The following is a 27253-nucleotide window of genomic DNA, read 5'->3' as shown; positions in this document are numbered from 1 at the left end:
CACTGTGTTACAGACCCCTTGCATCGCCGGTGCGTGTCACTGTGTTACAGACCCCTTGCATCCCCGGTGGGTGTCACTGTATTAACGTTGGGGGTATTTTGATCAGTAGACCGGTTGTTATGTGTGTATCTTAACACTTGCACTCTACGGTGTTTCAGATGGCTAATTAAATTGTTCCCACTCCTTTAAAGACTGTCATTAACTAACCAGCTGCTGCCCCTAATGGATGACGTGCTATGCAAAGTACAGTAGTTAGGCAGGTTTCTTTAATCCAGTTTTGTAAAGTTATTATTTTTCAAACGGAGATGTTTACTATAAAACGGGATTTGTTAAATAATAATAATAATAATAATAATAATAATAATAATAATAATAATAATAATAATAATGCGAACACTCTTTGAGGGAGGAGATATCTTGAGTACAGTTGTCGTTCCTGTTTTGTCTATTTTGAAAAAGTTTATTTGAAGTTTACACCCTCACAGAAACTAGGCTTGATTGTTTTGGTTTGTTTGTTATTTTTTCACTTTTTTTGTTTGTTTTTCTTTTCTATGCATTGTCTTCAATATGTGACTATTCTGTGATAGACCAAGTGGCCCATTTTGATTCAGTAACAATACACAACCGAACCTTGTACTGTGTCTGTCTACACACAATACAGAACTTGCCCCAAAACAGCGTCCTCTGCAGGCGCATCGGGAAATCCTATTTGGAGGTTTGTAAATTACTCACGTTTTGCATCACATGGTTCCAGAGCAGTACTGCGCACTGCAGTTGAGGGCAGCAACTATGTTAACGTGATTCCGTTCTCACCACTAGAGGGCACCAACTATATTTCTGTAGATGCCGTGTTTTTTGTGAATAAAGATTGCAAATGCACGCATGCTGAAGCCACAGAAACAGCATAGGTTCAATAAAATAAAAGAAAGGTTGTGTTTTTTTTTTTTCTCTAAAATTATTTTTGAGTTGAGTAATTTTTCATTAAAGGGTTAGGGAAAAGATGATAAATGAAGAGATCAAATACATATATTTAAACATTTACTAGGTCGGACCTTAAGGCTTATCTATGAAATACTATTTATTGAAACTCACTAAGCACTTTTTGGCAGTGATTTGCATTAGTTGTTGTTGTTTGTTTCTACAAGGAATACATCTTTAAACTATGATTTAAAGCCTCCTACATTATAAATTAACCCCAATGCCATGCAATGTATTACCATAATACAATGATGCATGAAAGGTCCCATTACCAAACTGAAATAGTAACGCTATTGTGCTGCCATGGACGGTTATACTGTGGTCTGCTAATGGTTAAGACGTCTTCTCAATAATACACGACTGGTTTAGCTGTAGTTTACAGGAATGCTACAGAACATTAGAATTGGAGTTGATAGCAACCCCACATGCGCATATACCAACACACAATCTAGTCTAATATTAATATTAATCTTATATACCACCCTTAGACCCTGACAAGCAAATCTACCAGCATAGTTTTACAGAAAGCTATAAAACTCATTAAAAAAAAAAAACACACACACACACACAGAGGCGTGACAGGCGTGTCAGCCGTCATGCAAACGCACACTTTGGATGACGTCAGAGACAACACCCCCCTCCCTCCTCCTGACCTCGCGTGGAAATCTGCCGATTTGCCGATTCTGCGCACTGTAAAGCTCTGCGAAAGAAGCCGGTCGAGAAGCTGGGAGCGCAAGTTTAGTTTTGATATAACTCAGCAGCATTATTTTGTATTAGATGAGACATTTATAATGAATCCCTGAGGATGATGGCACAGCAGGATACACTGTTGAACCTCTTCGCTGGCGGGTAAGCGTTCTTCCAATGAGTTGCTGCTATTCACATGGAAGGAGGTGAAGCACTAGCTTCATGCCTTTTTGCCAGGAGACTGCCCTTCGCTGCTGTGACCTTTTTCGGCATCAGTTTTTTTTTTTTTTTAGGCCCGGGCAAATGTTTAAGAATAATATGGCATGCATACTGAGGAAGATTACAGATTTAAAGAGGTTTGTTTTAATTTACCAATCGTTTAATTAGAATCACGTTACGACCGCGTCATTAGACGCAATTACCGTAGTGTTATTAAATATAGCGTGCTAAATGTTTTGCCGTACATGCTCAATTTCGTGCTAGTGATCCAACCTGAAAGTACATTACACATATTTAATATTACCAATTAAACTCAAAAGCCCCGGGCTAGCAGCATACACATTTAGTATCGGTGTGGTGGCAGTGTCACGGGTGGGTATTTACAGGACCTGCAGTAATGTCGTTTATTTTGTGTTGCATAAAAGCATTCTAACGCAGGCAGGAAGAGGGAGTTGCTAGGGTGGACCGAGAAGTCAGTGCGGTATGTTGCATTGAAACCGATTGGCTCTTTTGAACACACCTCTACATTCTGTCCATAAATCTCTGAGAGAGAAAATAGTTGAAAATATATTCTCTGCCTATTCCAGAAGCTTCAGTTATTGTTGACAGCAGCCTTTGTCTATGTTCAAAAGCGTTTTTTTTTTTTTTTTTTCTAGACTTGGGGCTAGTTTTCCAATCAATATTCACCCTTTTGTAGCAAAGTACAAATGTATGCATTCAATTAAATACTGTAGTTCTTGCTAATAAGGACATTCTGTAACCCTCTTAGCAGGATGCTGTTCACTTACAGCATTAGAAGTGTTTCCCCATATTCTGCCACTAGAGTATTAAAAGTGTGCAAACCAATTATTTAAAATCTGTTTTCATTCCTCTTGAGGTTAATGCACATATTCTCAAATACAATTTGATAGATCACTTGCAGAATATATATCTTCATCCAAACTGATGTTTAAAATACATTACTGATCATTCCAGAGTTGAGGAAATAGATTAGCACTGAAATTCAAGTCACAAGTTATTATGTTATATCCCCTACCCCTCCCAAAAGTGAGGAACCAGTGACACACATGTGCAATGCTCTCCCTGATCCGACCTTTCTCAGGTTTCGCTTGTCCAGACCCTGGCTGTTCCACACGCTAGATCCCCAGGGGGCGGTTCCAGCCAGTTCAGTCCTGTGTAGTGTGACCCTTGAAGCTGGCTGATTCCAGAACTCTGCTCAGTCAAGTTTAATGTTTAGCTTCTGTCAAAATATTGATCATGCCAGTTCTGTAGTTACAGGGTACCTGGGATTTATAGTTGCCATGCCATAAATGAAGGGGTATCTTATTCTTTGCACTAGCAAAGCAAACTGCTTTTTTTTAGTTGTTGTGAATTTGGTTGAAGTATGCCTATAGATCTTCTAACAATGTGTGTGTGCCTTTTTGCCTTCTAGGTGTTGGCATAATGGCAGCTGAAAATACCCAGACGAATATGTTTAGAAATGAATAGTGAGTGAGGATTGGTTGTTTTAATGTTTTATATAATGTTTAAACGATGCAACAGCTGGTATTTAGCGCTACTGATAAACTGTATGTTCACGCCTTATGTTAAGTATGGTGTAATATTGTGTTTTAAAGGTAGAGGGAATCTGACAGGTCATTTCTTCTGAATTTATTAGCAGAAAGCAAAAAAAAACTATGCATTTGATTATTCAAATTGAAGTCAAATCTGGTTAAGAAATGACTGTTGAAGTGTTTGGGTTTAATAACTTGCTAGATCCCTCTTCTCAACAACGAGGGTTAATTCACTTCTGCAGTGACTAGAGGGTGCATCTGATGTTCAGTAAAAATAAATACATAAATAATCTGTGGGAAGAGAAAACACTTTGTAAATGACTACAGTCTGCTCCCCACTATTATCTGGAGTAAGTTTTTCATCTGAAAACACAGTAGCAGTTGCTGATAGCTTTCTGAGCAGAGGTGTTCAAGTGCTGAACAGATATTAGGACTGGCGTTGCAGGAACATGCGTGCAGCAACATGCGTGCAAGAACAGACACCCACAGTAAAACTGACTCTGCACCTACAGCAAATGGCACTTTAATCCTGCATGCTGTACCTGTTTTGGGTGTATTCCCAGGAGTGTAGTGCTTCGTTACAGCTGCAGTGCACTCATCACAACATGCATGCTGTGGTTTCTTTTACTGTGGTTCGTTACACAGACGGAGAACATGTTTTGTTTTTGTAACCACATCCATGACACTAAATGCACTTTTTTATATATATGATGAAATGATCTGGTAAACCTGGAATCCACATGTGTTGAACCATATACAATGCACTTGCTTGCTAACTGCTGTGTTTCATGAATATTTATACATTTTAATGATGCTTTATATGTTAGTACAATTGATCAAAATCTTTACTAAATAAACTTCTTCACATTTGGTGGATATTTGAACAGTTATTTCTTTGTTTGAGCAAAACTGGCACATTGGGTTTAGTGTAGTTTTTCTTCTATACTGGTGTTCCCTATCAGCTTTTTCATATCCTTTGCATAAAGGACTGCTTTCTTGTGGTACAGTGTATACCATGTCAGGTCTGAGCTCAGGGGAATCTGTGAAGGCAGGGATCTGCATGACCTTGTTACACAAAACCCTGACCCTTTGTACAATCAAGACTCGTGAGGCTCACTGCCCTATTCCTAGATTAATCGCATTACATGCTTGTATGACTCTCCATTCTATTGGGCATCAGTGGAACTTAGTAGGAGGAAACTTGCCAATTTGTGACACAATGAGTTTAACAAGCTGGTGGTTGAGGCTATTTATAGACTTTAAGGTTTGGTCTTTTCTGCTTTATCTGTAGGTGCGGGGGCACAGTGGGTGCTATGGTTACATGCCCCCTGGAAGTGATCAAGACAAGACTCCAGTCCTCAGGCCTGACGCTTCGCCAGGTGTATCTGTCCCAGGTACAGCTTGGCACCCTGAATGGAACTAGCATGGTTCGACCAACGCGGGTAGCACCTGGCCTTTTCCAAGTACTGAGGTATGTGTACTCTGCAAATTATTGCAATGCAAATTTTATAAATGTTTGTGCAAATGTTGTAAATGTTAAGCTCTTAAGTTCGGAGTTTGAAAAGGTTAGTTAAAATGTGATCTCTTCAGTTGAAGTCGGCTCCAGTGAGCCAGATATCTGCTCTTATTTTGAACTCCTGCTGGTTCACGGCACTGGAAACTGCAGATGTCTTTTTATTCACAGAATAAAGCACTGTTCTGTTAACTCTGACCTCAAAATAACCCCCTCCTCTGACTGCCCTGTTGAGGGCGGGGTTGTTTTGCTCATGTTTTTTGCACACACACACACTCGCACACACCCACGTTTGGTTTAGAACTGGTATTGCACAGCTGCTGTTTAAATCATCCCTCAATGTGATAAATAACTAACCTTTGAATCTGTAACGGCATGGAGGAAATCTTATTTTGGGTGAACCGTCAGGGCGTGCTGCCAAGAAAGTTCTAAAGGAAATTCTTGACTGCTGGCCCTAAAGAGTGACTTGATTTTAAACTGCGTGCATTTCGCCTAATAAAGCCCTTTTTAATAAGTTATGCATCAATGTCCACTTGTTTTCTGTCTGCACTTTTTATGGGAAGGGCTTGTAAAGCAATATTATAATACAATCCTGTATTTGACTGACACGCTGAACTACTTGAAGATGAAGTAGCTTTAAAAAAAAAAAAAAACTAAATCTTAGTGCTAATTCAGTGCTAACCAGGACCTGTGAAACCAGCCATATGATGTCTGGAAATGTTTAGATGTTAATGCAGACCTCCCTGCCGTGCAGTACGTGCCGTTTGTGGCGCTCCGTGTACCCTAGATATTTGGCTGCAGTTCCATGTTATCGTTTGCTACTTGGCAGGCTGGTCTGGCATATAACATTTAGACAATTTAACACCCTGTTCCATGAGTGGGATCTGTCTCTGTCTCTGGCTCCTATAGCGTCCTGGACAATTTTTATTGACTTTTTTGTTTTGTAATTGGCTCTGGATCATTCAGATGTCAGCCAGTAGAGAGTCGTTGACTTTGTCTTCTACGCACACTGGGGTAGCCTTAGAAACCGAAAGAGCTGAACGTGAGTTGCAGCCATGGTGGGCTCTGGGTGTCTTCACTTAAGGGACCCGATTTTGAGTCTGGACTGGACAAATCCACTTGCTCCTGGCACTCTTATCTTCCCAGCAGTCTGAACGAGGATCCTGCTTAATCTGCTGTTGAGCATGCAAACTTGGATATCCAGCCAGTTTGAAACTCCGAGTACTGACAGAAATCCACTTTCTCACATTGCTGACACCTCATTGTTTTTAAGCCCCATCAAAAAGCGTATTATGTGTTACAGTACTTCACAGCATTAGAGGACCATATGAATCTAATCTTTTTAACGCTGTACACTGTCATTGACTCTTTTAACATACCAGCACAATATAAAATGTTAGGTTTTTATATGGTAGATATTGTAGGTGTCTCACCAATGCAAGTTCGATGTTGAAATTAGAAGCATTGAGAAGTCAATAATTCTGCGTCTGCAATGTGAAGTGCTCCATAAAGCCTGCCTGCTCTGCCTCACGTGGCTCTCGCATGATAAGATAGTCTAATATCTGGTTTTATGGGTGCTTGTGTTCGAGAGCTCTGGATGCCTGGATCTCCTAGAAACACACACCTTATCCAGCTTGCACTGCAGTTTCTGAAGGACTCATTTTTAATAGTCTGCTTACATGTGTGTTTATGTAAGTACACCATGCTGTTCACGCACAGACGTTAGCAGTCACAAGCAGATGAGGTCAAATCTATTGTTTAAAGCCTACTGAATTAGTGAAAACGAAAGGGGTGTTACAGCACTCCTATTGATCAACTACTTTAAAATATAAATGTAATAAGCAAGCCTTTAATTGTTTCGATCTGTGCTCGTCGGAAGCAGTTGAGATCACGCTCACTATTGGACAAAAGCATGCAACAATGCATAAACTGCAAGAAGTGAACTTTAACATTTGTGAATGTTGACGCTTGCTCTGCATTAACTTTGTGTTGAGCGATTTGTTGATTAATTATTGAACTAGAATGCTCACAACACGTCAGATCGCTGAAGGAGATGTTGTCTCAATTAAAGTGGGCTACAAGTCAGTACGTTTGAGAACAGATAAAGGTAACGCAACAACTTAACACATTTTTGTATTGATGGTGCTTTGTGTTCTTGATTTTATCTTTGTGTAAACCGCCAGTCATCTTTCCTGAGTTTGTATTCAGTGTTCTGCATACTGATTTACTTACAAAAACAGATACAAGTATGCTTGTTTTATTTAAAATGTTTCTGGCGATTTGGCATACACTGTTTTACAATGCTGTATTAATCAGCCCTTCCCTCTCAGTTTGAACCTCTGTTTAAACCGTTACTGTCCTTTCTTACTCAGTATACAGTAAAGATCACTGGTTCTTGGGGATAACTAATGTAAATTAGTTCTCCAGCGTGCCGTCAGTATCCTGCCACTCTGTGGGTTTAGGCTTGTGTGAATTCATCTCTTCCAATGCAACCCACATCGCAGTGTATTATTTGAACATTACAGACAATACATGTGCATGTTTGTGAACTTTCTTATCTTTGTTTACGTGTGTGGATGTTCCAACGTACATGAGTGGCCAGCCTATGAAAAAAATATGCGTCATAAACCTCTGTACTGTGTCATCTGTTTGACTGGGCAAGTCGTACCAAAGCATTGCGCCAGCAAGGGTGTTTGTCCTAACCATTGCAGTTCAAAGCAAAAAAAAACAAAAAAACAGGTATTGATTATATGGGTAATGCAAAAAAATAAACAAGCTGTTTCTGGATCTGCCCTTGCTCACTGTTGCATCATCGCTGGTATTTATGTATGGCGCCCATGCTGTACGCTTGTTGCTTCTTTAAGTGGTTCCTGGCTGGAAGTCAGCTGGATTCTTGCAGCACAGCAGTTGGTTGATAATCAAATGACAAAACAGTGCGAGGGTTACATTGCTGTTGCATGTTAATACAGTGACTTATGTGAAACCAAGTAGGGTAAGATGATTCACTTTAATAGCCTTTGTTATTTTTTTCCCTTTTTCGCAGGTCTATATTGGAAAAGGAGGGACCAAGATCACTCTTCAGGGGTTTGGGTCCTAATCTAGTTGGAGTTGCACCTTCAAGGTAATTTTTCAAACCCATAGGGTATCGCGACATGAAGATACTTCTTTATAATCTTTATAATCATCACCCCTGTGCTTGGCATCACCCCATTTCAAATGACATGGTGAAGTTGCTTGGCCATTATCCTTGATCACAGACTATAAACTCTGACGAAACACAGACAATAAACTCTGACGAAACACAGACAATAAACTCTGACGAAACACAGACAGCATCGTTTAAGTAATTCTACTTTACATGAATGCCATATCTTATCTAAGCTGTAAAATATTTACACATGTATTTTTCTACTTTCACCTTTTGTTCTACATTCAATACAGAAGTGTACAGGATTAGATGGGTTCATGAACTTGGTTACTGTATCAAGGTTCCCTGGTGCGGTATCGACTCGGTGAAAAGGCTGCTTTGTTGTTCAGTTCTTGTTTTCTCCAGGAATTGTGCGAAGCCCACAGGGTTGAGCAGGTTCGTTCGTTTTTCTCCCTGGGATCATGCCACACATAATATTTTAACTACTGACAAAGTCTATCGCAGCATAACTAATCCAGGGGTTAAAAGCAGATTTGCTTGAAAAAAACTGCTGTGTTAATGCCTCTTCCAGTTTTGACACGGTGTGAATAATGCATATAGTATGTTACTCTGTGTCTTTGTAACAACTATTTGTAGACTAAAATGAGGTTGCTGCATCATGATTCACGCTCTCTTCGCTGTTGTACTGTAAAGTAACCTTTTACTGTAAGGGCTTTTGAGGTATTGGCTCTACAAGGTAAACTGGATTCATTGAAATGCTCTTTGTTTAAAGAATTAATGGCTCTGTTGTAAAAGAGTTTTAACTGCGTAGGTACACAAGGGTGTTGAAGTATTGGCTTACAAAAAGAAGCTTTCTTTTAATCGCTGACCTTTCTTCCCCTCCTCTTGAGTCATTCTGTTACAGAGTTTGAGTTGTAATTGCATCAGCCCATGGAACAGTTTGTAGCCTGTTCTGTAGCCTAGGTGAAACTGAGAATGTCTGACAAATTGTTTCTGACTGCGTCTTTTTGTTAAAGCGCACAAAGAGGAAAAACAAGCTAACTTCAAGGTATCCAGAATGAAAAGGGTTAAGTGTGACTAAGCGGATCGTAAATAGGAAAACATACAGCTTGTGTTGTGGGTGTGGTTATTTCTTTTTTTTTTTAGTTTTTTTTTTTTATGAAAAATGTATTTTGTACTGCATGGGTTAGTGAAACTTTGAAACTTTCTCCTTGCTGTCTGTGCATATTAAGATCCATCAGTAAGGTTTTAACATGTCCCTTCTCTCTCGTTTCGCAGGGCAATCTACTTTGCTGCCTACTCCAGATCGAAGGAGGAGTTCAATGCTGTCTTTGTGCCAAACAGCAACATGGTTCACATGTGCTCAGCTGGGTTTGCAGGTAGAGATCTCGCTGTGCTCTTTTAAAGAAGCAATCAAGTGTTGGTGGAGAATTCATAAAGCAAGCTCACCCTGTCCTCTCATTTACCAAGCTTTATACACATTGAACATTATATATACTTGGCCAAGACATTCAACAGAATTTAATTATTTCTACAAGACTAATCTCCTTTTTATATCATGTTTTTTTTGATTAGTTTAATTAAGATCATCTTCTGTTTTTCAGCCTTTGTTACGAATTCACTTATGAACCCAGTATGGATGGTGAAAACCAGAATGCAGCTAGAAAGAAGGTACGGTATGCAGTGTCTAGTTATAAAGAAACACACACACACCTAAATAAAAGCATTTCATATGCACTACAAGTGCCAATAAGTGTCGTAGCACTTACTAGAGTTGTGCACATTGAAATGCGGTTTTCGATTCAACACGTAACGCTGGTGTGGAAACATCCAGTGTCCAGTTCTGAGTCTAATCCTGCAGTGTTTTAAATCCAAAATTGAGCTGCGGAAACAGACCTGATCAGAAGTGTCAAGTTGTGTACCCCCAGGCTAATACAAAACAGCTTGAACATGCTGAAGTCCTCTAGAAGCTGTAATAAAACCAAATATTCATACACATTAGTCATAAGGAAGAGCGGCCTTGCCCTCTGTATTTAATAAGGTACTCTGACAGTACTGTTTTCCCTCTCGCTCCTTGTAGTCTCTGTAGACTATTTAATGTGTGTGATCATGTGAATCCCCAGACTGTGTCCTATTAATACCACTTGTTGGCATTTGTAGTTTTGATAAACAGCCTAGCTGTATATGGGGTCAGAGCAGGCTTCAAGCTAGTAGGGAGCTGAGAGATTGCTTGTCAAAGCATATCGTTTCTGGCCTGAGGTTAAGCTTGGAATAAACGTGTTGACCTCGCCGTGCCCTCCAGATGGCATTGAGATCTGAATACTTAAACTCAGTCCTTAAGTACATAATTATTCCTGTCAAAGACATGCAACATAAAATAACCACACCCCATGTTTGTATGTATTTAACCAAAGGTAAAGAACTGCTGAAATAAAGGCAAGAACACTGCAAAGGTTTAGAATATGGAACTTGGATAACATTACAATTCACAGAGCACAAATGAAAACCCATGCAGTAGACACGGTCACCAGCAATACTGAAGTATGATAACCAGTCAGACCGACTGGCTTTGGCTGGCACTGTAGAGACACAGCTGACAGCAGACTAACTGGCTTTGCTCTCTCCTTTGCTAGGGTGCGGGGGGTGAAGCAGATGAACGCAGTCCAGTGTGCAAAGTATGTGTACCAGTCGGAAGGAGTCCGCGGATTTTACAGAGGGCTCACAGCTTCATACGCTGGGATTTCAGAGACAATGATCTGTTTTGTTATTTATGAGTCCCTAAAGAAGAATCTGGGAGAGATAAGGTTATCTTCGCCAACCAGAAACTCAAAAGAGAAAGGAGCTTCGGATTTCCTGGGGCTGATGATTGCTGCTGCCTTTTCCAAGGGATGTGCCTCCTGTATAGCTTACCCACATGGTAGGTATTGGGCATTCACACGTTCATAGAGGCTTTCTCACATAGTGTGGCTGGCTCACGTGAAGCGTCCCAAATTGTAATGGTTTCCAAAATACTTAATACGTTTCTCTGGGTAGATACAGTGGTTTCCAAAATACTAAATGCTGCAGTCATTTGGTGGTAAATAACTGGTTAACGTGCATGGCTAAACTGTGGAAGAATGTACTAAACAGGCACCAAGGAATTTAGTATCGGTGTAAAATTTGATCTGTGGGACACTGGCGCTGGGAAAAAAGCATTGAAAAGAGCAACAACACCACCATGTGACACTTGTTAGTACTGCAAGTAAAGGACATTGTGCAATCAGAAAAACTTATTGGGTTTTCTTTTTAAATGTGTCCCCACCTTTCCACGATCAAAATCCAACGTAATGTGTGTGTAAGTTTACAGAACAGAAGTCTTTAACGTAGAGTACAATAAATAATGAAAAGAGTAGGAAAGTATTTTCTTCAAAAACTAAATCAATGTATTTGTTCCCCCCCCCCCCCCCCAGAGGTGATCCGGACGAGGCTACGTGAAGAGGGCAGCAAGTACAAGTACTTCTTTCAAACAGCGCGGCTTGTAGCCATCGAGGAGGGCTACCCAGCCTTCTACAGAGGACTAATAGCACAGCTCATTCGACAGATCCCAAACACAGCCATCGTGCTGTCCACATACGAACTCATAGTGTACCTGCTTGGGAACCGCTCCACAAATTAATCAAGCATGGGACATTTCAGACATGCTTCCTTGGGTTGCTGCTACTTTTCCCAGCACAAAGAAGGAGCAGTTTTGGAAGATCATAGGTTTTTTTTTTTTTTTTTTTTTTTTTTTTTTTTTTTAATATAAAAACACTTTTCAAAAGGTTGTTTGTAGATGTGTTTATGACACGTTTTCCATCAACAGTTTTTGACTGAAGTAGATCATGCATTTTAATCCTGCAGTTATATGTAAAAACATGACATGGAAGCTAACCCATCTAGAAGATGTAATGCAAACGCAAAGTGATCCGAAAACCTGCTATTTACGTTATTTGTGTAATTTGCTAATTCATTGGTTAAAGCATGTTGAACTTTATATGCGCTGACGCATTTTATAAAAAGGCATGGTCTGTGGCGAACCTACTGCTAGAGTATTCAGGTCCATATTTATATAGAGACACATTGAAGTACATACACTGTATCATGCTGTCCTCATTCTCTACAGCAGTGTTGTGGGGTGGGGATTGGAAGTCTGCTTTTATGTTTGTCCTGATTTCGTCTGCAAGAGCACAGATGAAGGGAGAACTTTTATTTAAGTTATTTTTAATGCTACTTTGCTCGGCCCTCCTTCACAGGTTGTTTTCATAACTTAGTTGAAATTATTTATTTTTTTGTTATAGGAAGCTTAATTTGTTTTTAACAGATAAGGGCCTAATGCATATTGAAAACAAACTGGTTAATTAAAGATACATTAATCAATGTACTTGTGGTGGTTGTGTTTTTCTTGTATTTATTTTGATCTGCATAAATACTGATAGTTAAGATATGTGGCATGATATAAACTATTGGCTATTGCATTACAGTTTTGATTGTTTTACATTCAAAAATAGAAATTCAGATTTTTACTGGCTAGGACATGTTTTACTGTACTAGTATTAAAACTGTTTGACTTTAGGATCAAGCATGCAGAATGTGAAATGTTTTCTCCAGCATAACTTGATGCATTCCTAGTAATTGTGAAGTGTAAAGAAATTATACATACAGTGCTACTATGCCAGCAATGGTCACAGGTCACACAAACAGTGGGGGATTGTCGCACTAAAGTTTAAAATAGCTGTAAATAGTACATGTATACTGTAATTGTTTTTGGTTTTTTTATTCTGCCAATGGGGATTTCAAAAGCAAAGTTTTCAGCAAGAACAATACAGCAGTATTCAGAACACAAGTTTAGCATCATCTTCCTGCACTGAAGTTGTTTTTCACTAACTTTACAATTGTACAATGTATTAAACATTCATGTGTTCATGTCGGTCTGTTTATTTTAAACATATTTTCATGTATTTTGTGAACTGTAGTTTGCGTTGTTGTAGTACTTTAGTATTTGGTTTAGAAGAATGTACTTTTCAGCAGAAGATTGGTTGGTCATTTACCGGTCACAAGTGGTATCGTATTTACCCTTGGATGGCATTTTAGCTTCAGTCCTTATAGTGGCTCTTAAAGTAACAAAAAGCAATTGTGATAAAGATGACTGGTAGTTTTTGGGATGATATTAGGTGCTGGCATTAAATAATTGCACATTGATATACAGCGCTGGAAAAAATTAAGACCACTGCAAAATTATCAGTTTCTCTGGTTTTACTATTTATAGGTATGTGTTTGAGTAAAATGAACATTTTTGTTTTATTCTATAAACTACTGACAACATTTCTCCCAAATTTCAAATAGAAATATTGTCATTTAGAGCATTTATTTGCAGAAAATGACAACTGGTCAAAATAACAAAAAAGATGCAGTGTTGTCAGACCTCGAATAGTGCAAAGAAAATAAGTTCATATTCATTTTTAAACAACACAATACGAATGTTTTAACTTCGGAAGAGTTCAGAAATCAATATTTGGTGGAATAACCCTGATTTTCAAGCACAGCTTTCATGCGTCTTGGCATGCTCTCCACCAGTCTTTCACATTGATGTTGGGTGACTTTATGTCACTCCTGGTGCAAAAATTCAAGCAGCTCAGCTTTGTTTGGTGGCTTGTGACCATCCATCTTCCTCTTGATCACATTCCAGAGGTATTCAATGGGGTTCAGGTCTGGAGATTGGGCTGGCCATGACAGGGTCTTGATCTGGTAGTCCTCCATCCACACCTTGATTGACCTGGCTGTGTGGCATGGAGCATTGTCCTGCTGGAAAAACCAATCCTCAGAGTTGGGGAACATTGTCAGAGCAGAAAGAAGCAAGTTTTCTTCCAGGACAACCTTGTACTTGGCTTGATTCATGCCAAAGCTGCCAATTCCAGCCTTGCTGAAGCACCCCCAGATCATCACCGATCCTCCACCACATTGCACAGTGGGTGCGAGACACTGTGGCTTGTAGGCCTCTCCAGGTCTCCGTCTAACCATTAGACGACCAGGTGTTGGGCAAAGCTGAAAATTGGACTCATCTGGGGGTGCTTCAGCAAGGCTGGAATTGGGCAGATGTGTCTTTGTGAAGGACGCATGAATCAAGCCAAGTTGAGCCAAGCCCATTGAAAACCTCTGGAATGTGATCAAGAGGAAGATGGATGGTCACAAGCCATCAAACAAAGCCGAGCTGCTTGAATTTTTCGCCAGGAGTGGCATAAAGTCACCCAACATCAATGTGAAAGACGCGTGAAAGCTGTGCTTGAAAATCAGGGTTATTCCACCAAATATTGATTTCTGAACTCTTCCTATGTTAAAACATTAGTATTGTGTTGTTTAAAAATGAATCTGAACTTATTTTCTTTGCATTATTTGAGGTCTGACAACACTGCATCTTTTTTGTTATTTTGACCAGTTGTCATTTTCTGCAAATAAATGCTCTAAATGACAATATTTTTATTTGGAATTTGGGAGAAATGTTGTCAGTAGTTTATAGAATAAAACAAAAATGTTTATTTTACCCAAACACATACCTATAAATAGTAAAACCAGAGAAACTGATAATTTTGCAGTGGTCTCTTAATTTTTTCCAGAGCTATATATGTATGTATATATGTATATATATATATATATATATATATATATATATATATATATATATATATATATATATATAAGGAGATCAGTGTCATAATTAAGATTGAATTCTAGCATAGTGTGCTAGATATTGTCTTAAGATGCCACGACTTAGAACTCTTTCGTTGTATTGAAAGTAACATTTTAATGTGTTTTTAAAAATTCAGCTAAAGAGGGAAACAAATGCGGGTCTGTCGCGAACTGTGCTCTTTGTCGCTGGAGATCAAGCGCCAGGGCTTGCCAGGTGTTTTGCTGCACAGAATGCAGTGATTCCCGAATGCTTGAAGGGAGTCTCCTCCCCTTGTGAAATGAACAAGCGCTCTGCTGTTGAGCCGCGCCGAGAATGTTGGGGGCTGACACGGCGCTGTCGGGATTGTGATTGGCCGATGGGCGAGATCGTGAGGTGGGGCTCCGAATTGGTACCTTGAGGTCATACTAAGTAGAACGCCGCGCTCCGCTTCACAGATCCAAACAGGACAGGGTACATTTTACACCACGCTGCATCATAAACACGACCATGGAAGGCTTTAACCAAGTATTATCAGAATATCCGCAACTCGGCATTGCTGGGGGAGTTGGGGCCACGATATGCGCCGCCGGGGCACTCATTTACAAAATTGCAACGAGGTAGGTGAGCTAACAGTAGGCCTTGTGCATTAAAACTGCCCATTTAATATTGGCTGCTCAGTTCGGTCAAGTGTAGGTGTTGCGATCTCGTGTTCTGTGTGTTTTGACGGGTTTTATCGGTATAAAGGGCGGGTTTTGGTGCTGTTTTGCAGTGCTTTGTATCGTATGTGATGTTTGAAAGTCAGCTGTTCGGCCCCACGCTGTATTGCACAGACACCGCCTTCCTTCTGTGTCTTTCTGACTGTATGCACAGTGCCGCTCTTCCAGCCTTACTCCATATTGCTAGCAAACACAGTCCCGCCAGCAGCAGCTCGGGGCATTTGTGTTTCTGACAGCTTTGTGTGTCTCTATCACTTTAGTTTCTTTTCACGAAAAGGTTTTCTTAAACGTGCTGTGCAGAATAAAACGAATTTCCAAGACGCTCATACAGCCGCCGGAGGTGCGAGTCGTCGAGTTTCCAAGACAGTGAGGGAGGGAACCGGAGTCCTTTGTCATCGCCCTTTTAGAAAGCCAAGTTTACTTCCATTATAATAATCTTGCATTTTGACCATGAAGACAACTGAATAATCGTGGACATTTAGTTACATTAATGTTTGTTTTTTTCAAATTCATAAAATAAAAATATATAATTTGTCATCTTTAAAGATTGCGTTCTTGATATTCCAAGAAGTGTGTTATCAAAGGGCTTAACGAAGTAGAGAAATGCAGCTGCTCTCAAAATAAACATGTCAATGTCTCGCTGCCTTTCTCGAGATTACGTGTCTTTTGTAAAACCTATAGAATAGGTTGTGTAAAAAAAACAAACATAGTAAGTAACCTGACATCACTTGAAAACTTTGTTCAACAGTGTTAACATTGATTTACACACAGGCGAGGAATAAGACAATGACGTTTTTAAACTCAAGTTTAACATGACAGCTGGAACAGCTGACCTAACACGTGTTCATATTGGCACACAGCCTTGTTACCCCCTGTAGAGAATGCCTGTCTCAAAATCAGCCCTGGTGCAAACAGGCTTTTTCTTACTTCTTTAATAGACACTGGTGTGTGCAAACGGTATGGACAATTTGTCAAGAAGACATCTGTTTGACCTAGTAGCAGGTTTTGTAAACTACTCTGCTGTGGTCAACACATGTTCAGTAATGATGATGATCTTCATAATAAAAATGAATGGACAGGTGGTTTGATTCTTGGGTGTTCAAGTGTTTCTTTGTATACGTTGGCTGTTCATGTTGTCAAGACTTTGTTTTTGGTTTCTGTTAATCAAGTTCCAAGTGAAACAACTGGCTTTAAACTTGAAGAAGAAAAAAAAATGCTGGTAGATTTTTTTTTTGGCATGATGTCATTAATACAAATGGTTTTAGTGACATTGTCACCGTGTGTATAATTAAGCTTTACTATTTTTTTTTCTGATAAAAAGGAAAAAAAAAGCACAGTTTAGGGATTTTTAGTAAAATCCAGAAACAAGAGGAGGAGGAGTAGTTTTATTGGGAATGCAGAGATTAAACCCTAATCCGTCCCTTTTTAATTTTTAATTTTTCTGCCCCGTTTTTGCAGGAAGAAGCCCACTCACGTCGGGGTGAACTGCTGGTTCTGTAACCAGGATACAGTGGTGCCGTACGGAAACAGAAACTGCTGGGACTGTCCCAACTGCGACCAGTACAACGGCTTTCAGGAGGTAATCTGCAGGACGAGTGTTACTACACGCGGTTTATACTCTGCATGGCGCGACTTACAAACCCCAGGAGGAAATGCTTGCATGCTTGTGAGGTTTCATATCTGCCCAGCATGCCCTGGAAATTGACAAGATCGGAATGTGTTAATTGTCTAAATCTCCGCTAGTTTGAGGCAGTGTATTAAACAGATTCTGAGCTCTCAGTCATTGATCCATGCACCGAGACATCCAGTTCTGTGTTTATTTGTTGCTGTTCAGAATCCACCATCAATGTTCAGTTGTACCAACACCAGCCACCTGCTGTTAGTCACTCTGATTTACATATGACGGTATGCAGGTTACCTGTAGCCAGTAAATTAGCTGTGAAGAGGCACAGGGATGGGTGTCCCTGGCAGTTCTGTAATCACTCTATTGCTTTTTCCCTTCAGAATGGGCACTACAACAAACCAATCCCAGCTCAGCACTTAGAGCATCTTAACCATGGGGTGTCTGCTGGACTCGCTGTGCCAGAAACGCCCAAAGTTCTGCAGTGGGTCAATTGCCAGATGCTGCTGTGCAAGAAATGCAACAATAACCAGACACTGAAGATTAAGCAGCTGGCTTCGTTTGTACCCAGGGAAGAGGTAAGCGAAGATTAGGCAGAACAGAATTGGTTTAATTACATTCCCTGGTGTTAAAAAGGATACGACTGGCATTTAATTAAAAACCAATTAAAAAAAAAAAAAACCTAAAGGACCTGCTATAATCAGAGAAAGTTGGTTTCTTACTGTTTCAAATCTTCTGGTTCCCCAGTAGGGGGTGCTCAATATACGGTTGTCTTTTTTGTTGATTAGTTGCCGCCTTTCTCTCGCTTCTTGTAATGTCTGTCTTGTTCCGTCTTCTGATAATGCCGTATGTGAGGTGCTTTTTATCTGTTAACATGTTTGTTTTTGAGCTCGTACTGGTACTCTCCACTGCTTTCAATTACACGTCCACCTTCACTTGCGTGTCAGCTTGTTCTGCAGTTTAGAAATACAGCGTCCTGTTTTAATTGCTGTACAGATGAACGACCCCATTCTCTAATCTTGCATGGATATGGGTACTGGACATCTCTTGTTAAAAAGGTGTTGTGTGTCCTTGAGCATTTTTATTCACAAACATTTGCAAAGGAAGTAAAAAACAAAAATGTTGCTGCATGCCGTGTGCTTGCAGGCCATGACGAGGTACGATTTAAGATTAAACTTTGCCAGTCTGCATGGACAGCGGATTTCATCTTTTTCTTTATTTCTCTTTGAATAGCATAGCTGGCACCTTGAGGTTCTTGGAGTATAATTCTGCAAAGGACACACCCTGGGCTATATGTTTAACTTTCTTTGTGTCTGATCAGTCCATTTTAAATCTGTTTCGTGCACCTCATTGCAAAAAAATAAATAAATAAATAAATAGTTTGCATCTTTTCTGTTTGTGAGACATGCATGTCCCTTGTACCAACCTCCCCCCCCCCCCAAAAAAAAAACACCTTTTTACATTAAGCTTACAAGGGTGGAGCATTTTCAAGGGCTTGTCTAACACATGGCAGCCCTAGCCCTTGACCCTGGCACCACACTGCCTGGGGTCCCGAGTCAGAGACCATGATGAAGCTGGCTGAGGAAGGTATGGAGGAAGTGTTGACGGAGGAGTGATTCTCGCATCGCAAGCGTTGGCAGCTGAAACCCTTTGACATTTATCACTTCTTCAGCTCGCTCATTGTATTATGACAAGCGTTCATTTTGATGTATTGTTTTGAACAGTTTGGGCTCCGGAGACGCTTTCGAGAACCCTTTTTGAAGTGTTCGTCCTACCTGTCTGTACAGTGTTAACGCAGGGGTCAGGGGCAGGTTGCCTGTACTGATTGACTGGTGGGGGTGGAGTCTTGCCTTTCAGGGTGGTGGTGGGACGGATCGTTTTGGATTCCGAAGTGGTTTTTCCAGTACTTTGAGATTTGCTTCTACAGGTTCAGTATTCGTAGATAAGGATCGCAGTGCTATCTACCACAGAGAGCACGGTCATGGTCGACAGGATTTCATCTTGTGCTTTTCAGCTACAGTTGCAAATGTATGTTGATTTTGTTGCCTCCCTTGCACGTCTTGTGAACGTTTTCTTTGTTTGTCCATGGCAGTTCCCAAGCGTTTACGGTTATTCATCCAGATGTTTTTTATTCCCAGTTCACGCTACGTTAGGGTACATCCATTGAACTATTTCTACACACAGAGTTTGTAAAGGGTCAGTTGCTAAATGATTTGTTTAGTTATTCATCGTTTGTGTTTGTTAGGGATGAGATTGAATAAGAAGAGAAGTAGATCCAAGCTTAAAACGTTTCATTTGCATCTGTTTTGAAATACGTTTAGAAATTACGAGAGAGAGTGCAAAGAAGCATGGGGGTGAAATGGACGAAGTAAAGGGACAAGCTGTATAAAAACATTTCTTTCAAGTGTTTTATTCTTTTCGTCTGTACAATACAGGCGAGTAGATGGATGGATGATTGCCTTGGACAGCTCTTTTTGTGTGTGTTGTTTCGTAGTTGTCGGATGACTTCTTGGATACACAGTCTGTTGCTGTCTGGTGTTCACAGCCCACGATCCCAACCGTTCCCAGTCATGCGCAGTGTGAACCATTTCGTCTCTTAACTGTCTTCTCTGGATACAGCATTGCTTTGAGCCATGCTCTGTCCAGCTAGCAGTGCCTGTGTGGGCAACAGCATCAGTGCTGCTTTGTTCTTGGTGTATCTGCTAGATCCCACGAACAGTTCCTGACATGCATTAACAAAAGAAGGGTGGCTCCCAATTATGGCAACAGCGATGTCAATCTGATTTTTATTAAAAAAAAAAAAAGCGACCACTGTAGTGTAGTTTTCACTGGCTGGTATGTATGTATAGATAGGTCAGGGAATTTATTTTTCTTTTCCCCCCCCCCCCCCCCCCCCCCCCCCCCCCCAGGAGAAATACGATGAAGAGATTGAGGTTTACAAACATCACCTGGAGCAGACCTACAAGCTGTGCCGTCCTTGCCAGACCGCTGTGGAGTATTACATCAAGCATCAGAACCGGCAGCTCCGAGCTGTGCTCTTCAATCACCAGCTGAGACGCAGCAGGGAGGCGGACAAGGCGTGCGTGCAGGTGAGCAGCGCAGTGCTGCTGTCTTCGCACACAATACTGGAGCTGCTGACACACTGCTGTATTGGACAGCGCTTTCAATTCCATTTGTTCTGCACGTGTGTGTGGGTCAGGTGAACGCCTAGAATTCCATCTGGTGTGAAGGCACACAGTCGTGAGTGCAGACCAGGGGTGCTCTTGCTACCATGTTAAGCCTAATGTGAAAATAATATTGTACTGGAAGGGGTGCTTCTGTTTTTATGTTTCAGGGCATATCATTGTATTCTGTGTATCCCAGGATGCATATTTCATTGTGGACAAGAATGTGTGCATGTGGGAAGGGATGATTTTATATCGCTGTAATTTCTACTCAATACTGAATCTGCCAGTCAGAGATATTGGAAATCCACATATTTTGCTATTGTCATTAATTGATTTTGATACTGTAGTTAATCTTTTTAAAAGGTTCCTTTTTAATTTAATTACAGCTTGCCCTTAGAGGGGCGGTTCTTTCTCAATGCATTCCTTTAGTCTGTTGCATAACCTGGTAAATTATGTTATGAGTAGTTCTTATCTGAAGGATCTTTGTGAGGGTAAATAGATCAATCTTCATTTAGCACAGTTTTTTAAACTTAAGAGTAGCCTCCCTTTCATGCAATTACTGGCAATGATACTGATGTGCATGAAATGCCTCAGGTAGACTTTCCTAACTTACCTTTCTGTAATCGTTAGGAAATTAATGGGTATACCTGTTGATACAATGCATGTTAAGAGCTTCAAGGATTAAAGTGCTTGAGTGCTTTCTGCATGAAACCTCTGGGTCTGTAATTGTTTTCAGTTAAGTGATTAAGGTATATGCAGAATCTGTGTGTTTTTATTGTGGTGCTTGTGGTAGTAACTCATTACTGGAGTGCTAAGTTTGCATTGCAAACCTTTTGGGATAAAACAACACTTGTGGTCCAGTAGTATTTTTGCAGTGTTAACTACTGTAGACATGTGTTTCTTTTATTATTTTTAAAACTGGAACCAATGGTTGATTTGTTCTGAATTAAGGAAACGAAAGCCCTGCGCTGGAGGGAACCTGTGCATCTTACCTTGTGGGTTTAAGTCATGCACTAAACCTAGCTTGAAACTGAGAGAAATAGCTCTCGTTTGATTAACAAAACTTGTATCGGCTTGCCCACTTTTCTTTTTGATCTGCTTGTTTAATTTTTATTTATTTTTTGGATTCTTATCTTGCTTTTCTGTTTTTTGTTTTCCAGAATTCTTACACCCCCAACTTTTCAACTCCTGCCTGGGTGATATTTTTACGCATCTTAGCTTTCCTTAGTTGTGTTTTCTTGGTGGCCTTGGCAGTGTACGGCTCTCAAGACCCCTTTACCCCGGCCAGCTCCCTGCATTCTCCTCCCGCCCAGCCAGTACTGAATAACTCCAATGCGTCGGGCTCCTCGGATGGGAACGCCAGCGGTAGTGAGGGAGCTCCGGTCTGGCAGGAGCTGTTCAGTCTGGTTCCCCAAGAGGCTGTGGAGAACCTGAAACTGGCTTGGGACTATGGGAAGAGCCATCAGATGGCTGTAGCCTCTCTGGGCTTGTCCACGTGTTTAATGGCTGTTTTTCTGGCTGGGCGCATCAGGTAACTAACTCTTTAAACTTGCACCAATCAAACACAGTTAGAATATTACATGTAAATAGACGGAGTGGAGGTGTGTAGTTCTTCCACCCTTGAAACCTGTGTGTGTCTATAATACAAATGGGCATGCTTCAGCTGCATGCCCATTGACATTAGAAATGAAAGGTGCTTTTAAGACAATATTTTCAGTATGGGCTTATACAGTTACAGCGTTTCATATAAAAAAAAAAAAAAGTACTAATCTGATTTGGTGATTCAGCCGTAGGGCTGGGCTCTTGCTTCAAAGACTAGAAGCAGTAGTGTCGGGAGGATTGGCAACAGTTCAGATTAGTATATGTGGAAAGGATACCATTACACAACTGAACAGAATTAAAGATAAGACATCATTTGTCCTTTGGAAATTTAGTTCTGTCGGTTTCCGAAACCGACCAAGAAAGAACATGGAATGCATTTTTCTTCACTCATCCTGAGTGCTTCATCCTAAAGCCTTAGTGTACCTTTCTGTTACAAAACGTGTGTGTGTTTTTCTACAATAAAGGATGTTCATATGTATTGAAAAGACTCACAGATGGATAGTACAGTGTAATGTGAATACAGCTAGCAAGCAATGTGTTAATAGGCTCCCTTTTCTTTCTGAATCTGCAGGCTAAGGCGCATTGATGCTGTGGCTTCAATGCTGTGGCTTGCTGTGCTGGGTTTGCACCTGGTGGAGAACTACCAGAAGACGGACGTCCCCAGCTGGCTGGACACGGCGAAATTCAGCACCACCTCTCTGTGTTGCCTGGTAGGGTTCGCCGCTGCAGTGGCAACCCAGAAATCCTCAGGCCAGCGAAGATACCGTGCACGAAGGTCAGAATTTGAAAAGTGACACTGCAAAATAAAAAGGCTTAAGAACTCTGTGTGTGAATGGTGCGCTCGCTTGTGTCCCACAGTGTAGTGATGTTTCCTGTCCCTCGCTCTTCTGTTATTCTAAACCATTAACTGTGTTCATCTTGGATTCAGAACCAGTGTCCTGGAGCGTGTGGGAGGCAGGGTGATTCTGTGAGCCTGTTTGAATGCTGAAAAATGAACGAAAAAAGACAGTAATGCTATTTAGGATGGGATAGGGTTCAATTTCAAAGTTTAGAGTTTGGCTCTAAAAATCAAAGAAAAAGGCCCAAATAGACTTTTGCAGAATTGTTTTTAAATGTACCTTCTCAGCATTCAAAAGGTAAAATTGTTTTCTTTTAAACTGTTTGTACTGCCGCCTTGTTGTTGTTGTTGTTTTATTTTGCACAATAATGTTAGAATGAAAGAAGATGAGTGAATGGAAGGCATTTTTTCAGTTCTCTATTCAACTAGTAATAATGGTACATTCAAAATATAATTTTTTGCTAAACCGTCCAATAAGCCAGTGCAAATGAAAACATATCAAAGAAAGCAACAGTTAGTTTTGCTAGTACTTTAAAATGAGTATGTCTGTTATTGTTTTATAGGGTCAATGTATTTTATAAAGCCTAACTGCGTGTTTTGTAATAGGACAGGCGTTTTGATTTTGTGTGTGCTGTGAAAATGTATATATATATATTTCGGCGTGTTTGTTACACAAGCATTGGATTCACGAGGTATCAGTTGTTGTTTTTAGCAGCGCTCCGTCACTACTTCCACCGTCATTTTACTGCACGGACGTTTCGGATTTTGCAAGCTGGTCCAAGAGCGGGCAAGTACAGAATTTTACCTTTCCACTTGTAGCCTTCATTAGACTGGTCACCTGATTCCCAAAGGAAACTTGCCTGGATGTTACATGCTACCTTATTCGATTGTCTTGCCAGTGGATTGAAGTTAAGTCTCCCAATTGGCACAGCATGTTTGTCAGTAGCTGGCGCTGTGGATAAGTGACATGGTGCTTCAAGCCCTGGGATCTGTTTGAGTAACTTTACTGCAGAGGATACCTGTGGTTCTCAAACTCGGGAGAATGTAGAGTAGAATTAGTTTCTGTTCAAGCCTAACACTAACACACTGAGATTTTAGGGAGATAGGGAATGAAAGGGTTACCCGACAGAAACCTGCTTTGATGTCAGATGTAATTAAGGATCGCACATATCATGGCATTGTATTCTTTAAGGGGGTTTGCTGCAATTTATTGCATTATTTTTTATTTTTTATTTTTTTTTGACATTTCAAAGTGGGTTAACCGGTACAGAGAGTGCAAGTAGAAGAAACCTATATCGGTGACAAAGATAGAGACATACCAGAATTGTGGTCAGGACAGGTAGTAGTGTGATGTGAACGGCGAGGTATGCTGTGTTCTGCTTCACAGGGGGAGATAGGATCCCTCCCCCTTTGTTTGCATGACTCTGTAGATCTCAGGCAGAAGATAGGGGCTCCAGTTCCCTGGCGCCTCTCTCAATTGGGCTTGGTGGATTGCTTCAGTGCAGTGTCACGGAGGTTGGAATTATCCGAATTTTCCTCCGTGTCTTATCAATTTGAGTATTGTATTTTGCTACTGTAGTGTGCAGCCTGAGAGACTGCCAGGTGCTGGTAAGGACGCTGACAATAGAATCCCTACCACAGTAAAAGCAGAAATGCCGCTGTGCCGTATCGCTAACATCTCCAAATCCTCCCACCTGATGCCAAGTAAAGTTCATGCCGTATTTTTAGTCCACTGTAATTTTTCCTTTTGCTTAAAAATTAAAACATTAAAAAATAAATATAGTGTGTGTGTGTGTGTGTGTATATATATATATATATATATATATATATATATATATATACATACAGCCAGCCATGTATGCTGCATCTGTCCTGGAAAAAGCAAAGCCAAAGAAAATTAACTGAGCTGTGAAGCACACTACCTTAAGTCAACCCTCTTTTTAGTCTTGTTTTGAAAGCACGTCAGATTGTGCATCCTGTAAAGAAAGAAGATCCTGGATATTTGTAGAAGACGCTGAACACGCGCTCATGGAAACCATTGCAGGAGAATATGGGGCAGGTTTTCTACATCCTTGTTTGATTGCTGGTTTACATCGACAACTGAAAGGCGGTGGGGAAAATAGGTATTGCCTTTTCCCCCTTCATGTATTTGCCCTCACTTTCTGCAGGGAAGTAGCTCAGGATACGGACTGGTCTCGTTCTGTTTCAACAGCATCTGCTGCTTAATCATTGCTCAGTTCTAGCCACTAACTGATTTTGTTTCTGTACAGTATAGGGATGTGTTAATCCAGTGTCTGTGCTGGGTAGATTCGTTAGTATAGTTTAGTAGTGATTATTGCTCATGAGTGCAGCAGGCTGTGAGCCAGTTGGCTATCATATAGTTTGTAATCTGAGAAATGGCTTTTTTTTTTTTTTTAACAAAACGTTTATTTACTCCCCCTAAGTTTTTCCTTCCAGTGTTGCAGAACAAGAAACCAAACTACTTAATTCTCAGCGTTCATAAGGTGTGAGAATAATACAGCATGTAGCAGTATCTGCAGAATATAAAACAGTCTGCTTTTTGGTATCGAAACTGAACAAAAACACTAAGTTTGACTGCTTTCATGCCTTTCACTCTAAAACGTGGCACAGAGCAGGAGGAGAGGGTGCCAATGTAGAAACAAGGTTTATAAATGTATGGCACAGTTGACTAGGTGAAGTTGGGACTGTACAAAATTATATATATATATATATAATTTATCAATTTGCCACAGAATTCAACACAAGAAGTTGCAGCCGAGTCTTTTTCAGTATCTTTGTTATTGATGGCCTTGTTCTTTTCAGTTTTGCAGCATTCCCACCAGTACAATGCCGTTCCTTTATTTAGCTGCAGCTGCTTTGGGAGTTAATCTACAGCAAAAGCATTTGCATTATAGATTTGTATAATGCTTTTTGCAGGGTCTTGTGGATTGCATTGTATTTTGGATACAAGATTTGCATTTGAGTATTTAATGCACCAGGCTTTTAAAATAATGTTCAGTGAGTGTTGACACCTTTATTGAAACTTGAATGTAAAACTGCAAGAATACATTTTACAAGTTTTTTGTATTTGTGTTTGCAGTTTACAGTGTAGCGGGTGTGTTTTTAGAAAGTTGCTTCGCTATTGGTTGGTCATTTTAATGAAGTATACAATAAAAACAGAAGTACTATGATATTTTGTTATTTACCAAGTAAACTGACTCAATATTGTGATGAAACTTGCCACTTTATGCTCGTTCTTGCAAAGAACTGAAGTCTGAAGGTATTAACAGCAGCATTGATGGTAACAAATTGTTAGCTCTCTGACAACCACAGCCAATCAGAAACATCCAGCACTGTTTACACACAGCATCAGTGCAGTGCGCAGGGGTTGCTCTAACTTGGTAGAAAGTTCTCTATTCTCCAAGTTTAGTCTGTTACAAATCATTGGTATTTCTAACTAACCATGTGCATGCATGACCCTGCTCCTCAACAAATGTGAATAAACTAACCTTCCAGGTTTAGTTATGACAGCTCCGTTCTTTGTGTGGGTGTTTGCCTCTGGTGTCTGTAGAAGGCATTTCAAAATTGCAAGCAGTAGTTGAATCCAAAGACGGGCTGGGCTTGGATGGCAAAGGGTTAAAGCAGGAGATTGTTTGTTTAATCCCTGGGCAGAAGGAGATCTGCACATCTTGCCATGCGAGCAAGTTGCCCTGCTGCTGTTGGCAGTTCTCTCTGTGGTCCTTAGATTAGCCCTACATAAATTGTTCACTCCTGCCTTCGTCCTCTGATTCTAGTTTTAGAGCTGAACTCTATACTCCGGGCTGTGGGGCATGTTTTGATGAAACGTGCAGGAACAAGCCACAGCTGTCTTTTTTTTTTTTTTACAGCACTGTGGAGTCAACCTAGATTGAATCAACCATATTTATGGTATGATTACTCCTAAAAATTAAGGTTGATGCTCTACAAAAATTAAATAAATAAACCACCTGTGGCTTATACTGGCTGGGTATCGAATCAAACCCTTAGTCTCCCGACCTAATGATGTGACGTTGCTTGGATGATCGGCCAGCGATTTATAAAAGGTCATCGAATTGGACTGCGTGATCCAGTGCCTCTGCCATGCACCCTAGTGCGCCTGCATGAATAATCAGGCAGCTTGTAAGCATTGAACAGCAATGCAGTAATCTCCCTGCATGGTCTGCAACGCCTAACCTTTGAAAAAGAACCAGTTACTGTAACAACAAAGAAAATTGAACTGTGGAACTAAAAACAAACAAAGCGGCACTCGGATTTAGGAGGAAATGTGTCCCGCTGATTTGATACATTGTCACAGATCCCGTATAGAAAATCTGCCGAACTTGCCCCGACTGGAATATGAATATGTGTATGTACTTCCAGTTCGCTATACTTACTGGTTTATATGTTTTTTGTTTGTGTTGATTTTGTGCCAGTGTGTGCATGTATTTATCTAATCATTTTATAAACTTTTTATATACTTTAGTAGCAAATGCTAAATGCTCTTTAGACTT

The 27253-nt window shown here is 40.4% G+C and overlaps 2 protein-coding genes across 3 annotated transcripts in view; both read left to right on the top strand.

Moving 5' to 3' along the window:
• The first annotated feature begins 1645 nt into the window (after positions 1 to 1645).
• On the top strand, positions 1646 to 13039 carry LOC121329117 (solute carrier family 25 member 33-like). Of its 2 annotated transcripts, none has more exons than XM_041274478.1 (7): positions 1646 to 1827; positions 4729 to 4908; positions 7994 to 8071; positions 9377 to 9477; positions 9703 to 9769; positions 10732 to 11015; positions 11548 to 13039. In XM_041274478.1, exons 1-7 carry the CDS (start codon positions 1784 to 1786, stop codon positions 11751 to 11753), a joined length of 960 nt encoding a protein of 319 aa, XP_041130412.1. In that variant the 5' UTR covers positions 1646 to 1783; the 3' UTR covers positions 11754 to 13039. The 2 variants fall into 2 exon arrangements, with proteins under 2 accessions (XP_041130412.1, XP_041130413.1); XM_041274479.1 differs by lacking the exon at positions 1646 to 1827 and adding an exon at positions 3353 to 3371.
• Positions 13040 to 15183: 2144 nt separating this feature from the next.
• Positions 15184 to 27253, top strand: part of LOC121328434 (transmembrane protein 201-like) — a 38115-nt gene continuing 26045 nt past the window's right edge. Inside the window, exons 1-6 of the mRNA XM_041273084.1 lie at positions 15184 to 15397; positions 16955 to 17075; positions 17501 to 17695; positions 20027 to 20206; positions 21445 to 21815; positions 22458 to 22661. Of these exons, the coding sequence (XP_041129018.1) occupies positions 15288 to 15397; positions 16955 to 17075; positions 17501 to 17695; positions 20027 to 20206; positions 21445 to 21815; positions 22458 to 22661 (1181 nt within the window). The 5' untranslated portion in view covers positions 15184 to 15287. The remainder of the gene's footprint in view (positions 15398 to 16954; positions 17076 to 17500; positions 17696 to 20026; positions 20207 to 21444; positions 21816 to 22457; positions 22662 to 27253) is intronic.

Source organism: Polyodon spathula, chromosome 16 (assembly GCF_017654505.1).
Source record: "Polyodon spathula isolate WHYD16114869_AA chromosome 16, ASM1765450v1, whole genome shotgun sequence".
NCBI classification, from domain to species: domain Eukaryota; kingdom Metazoa; phylum Chordata; class Actinopteri; order Acipenseriformes; family Polyodontidae; genus Polyodon; species Polyodon spathula.
This window is presented reverse-complemented; position numbering and strand designations above follow the sequence as displayed.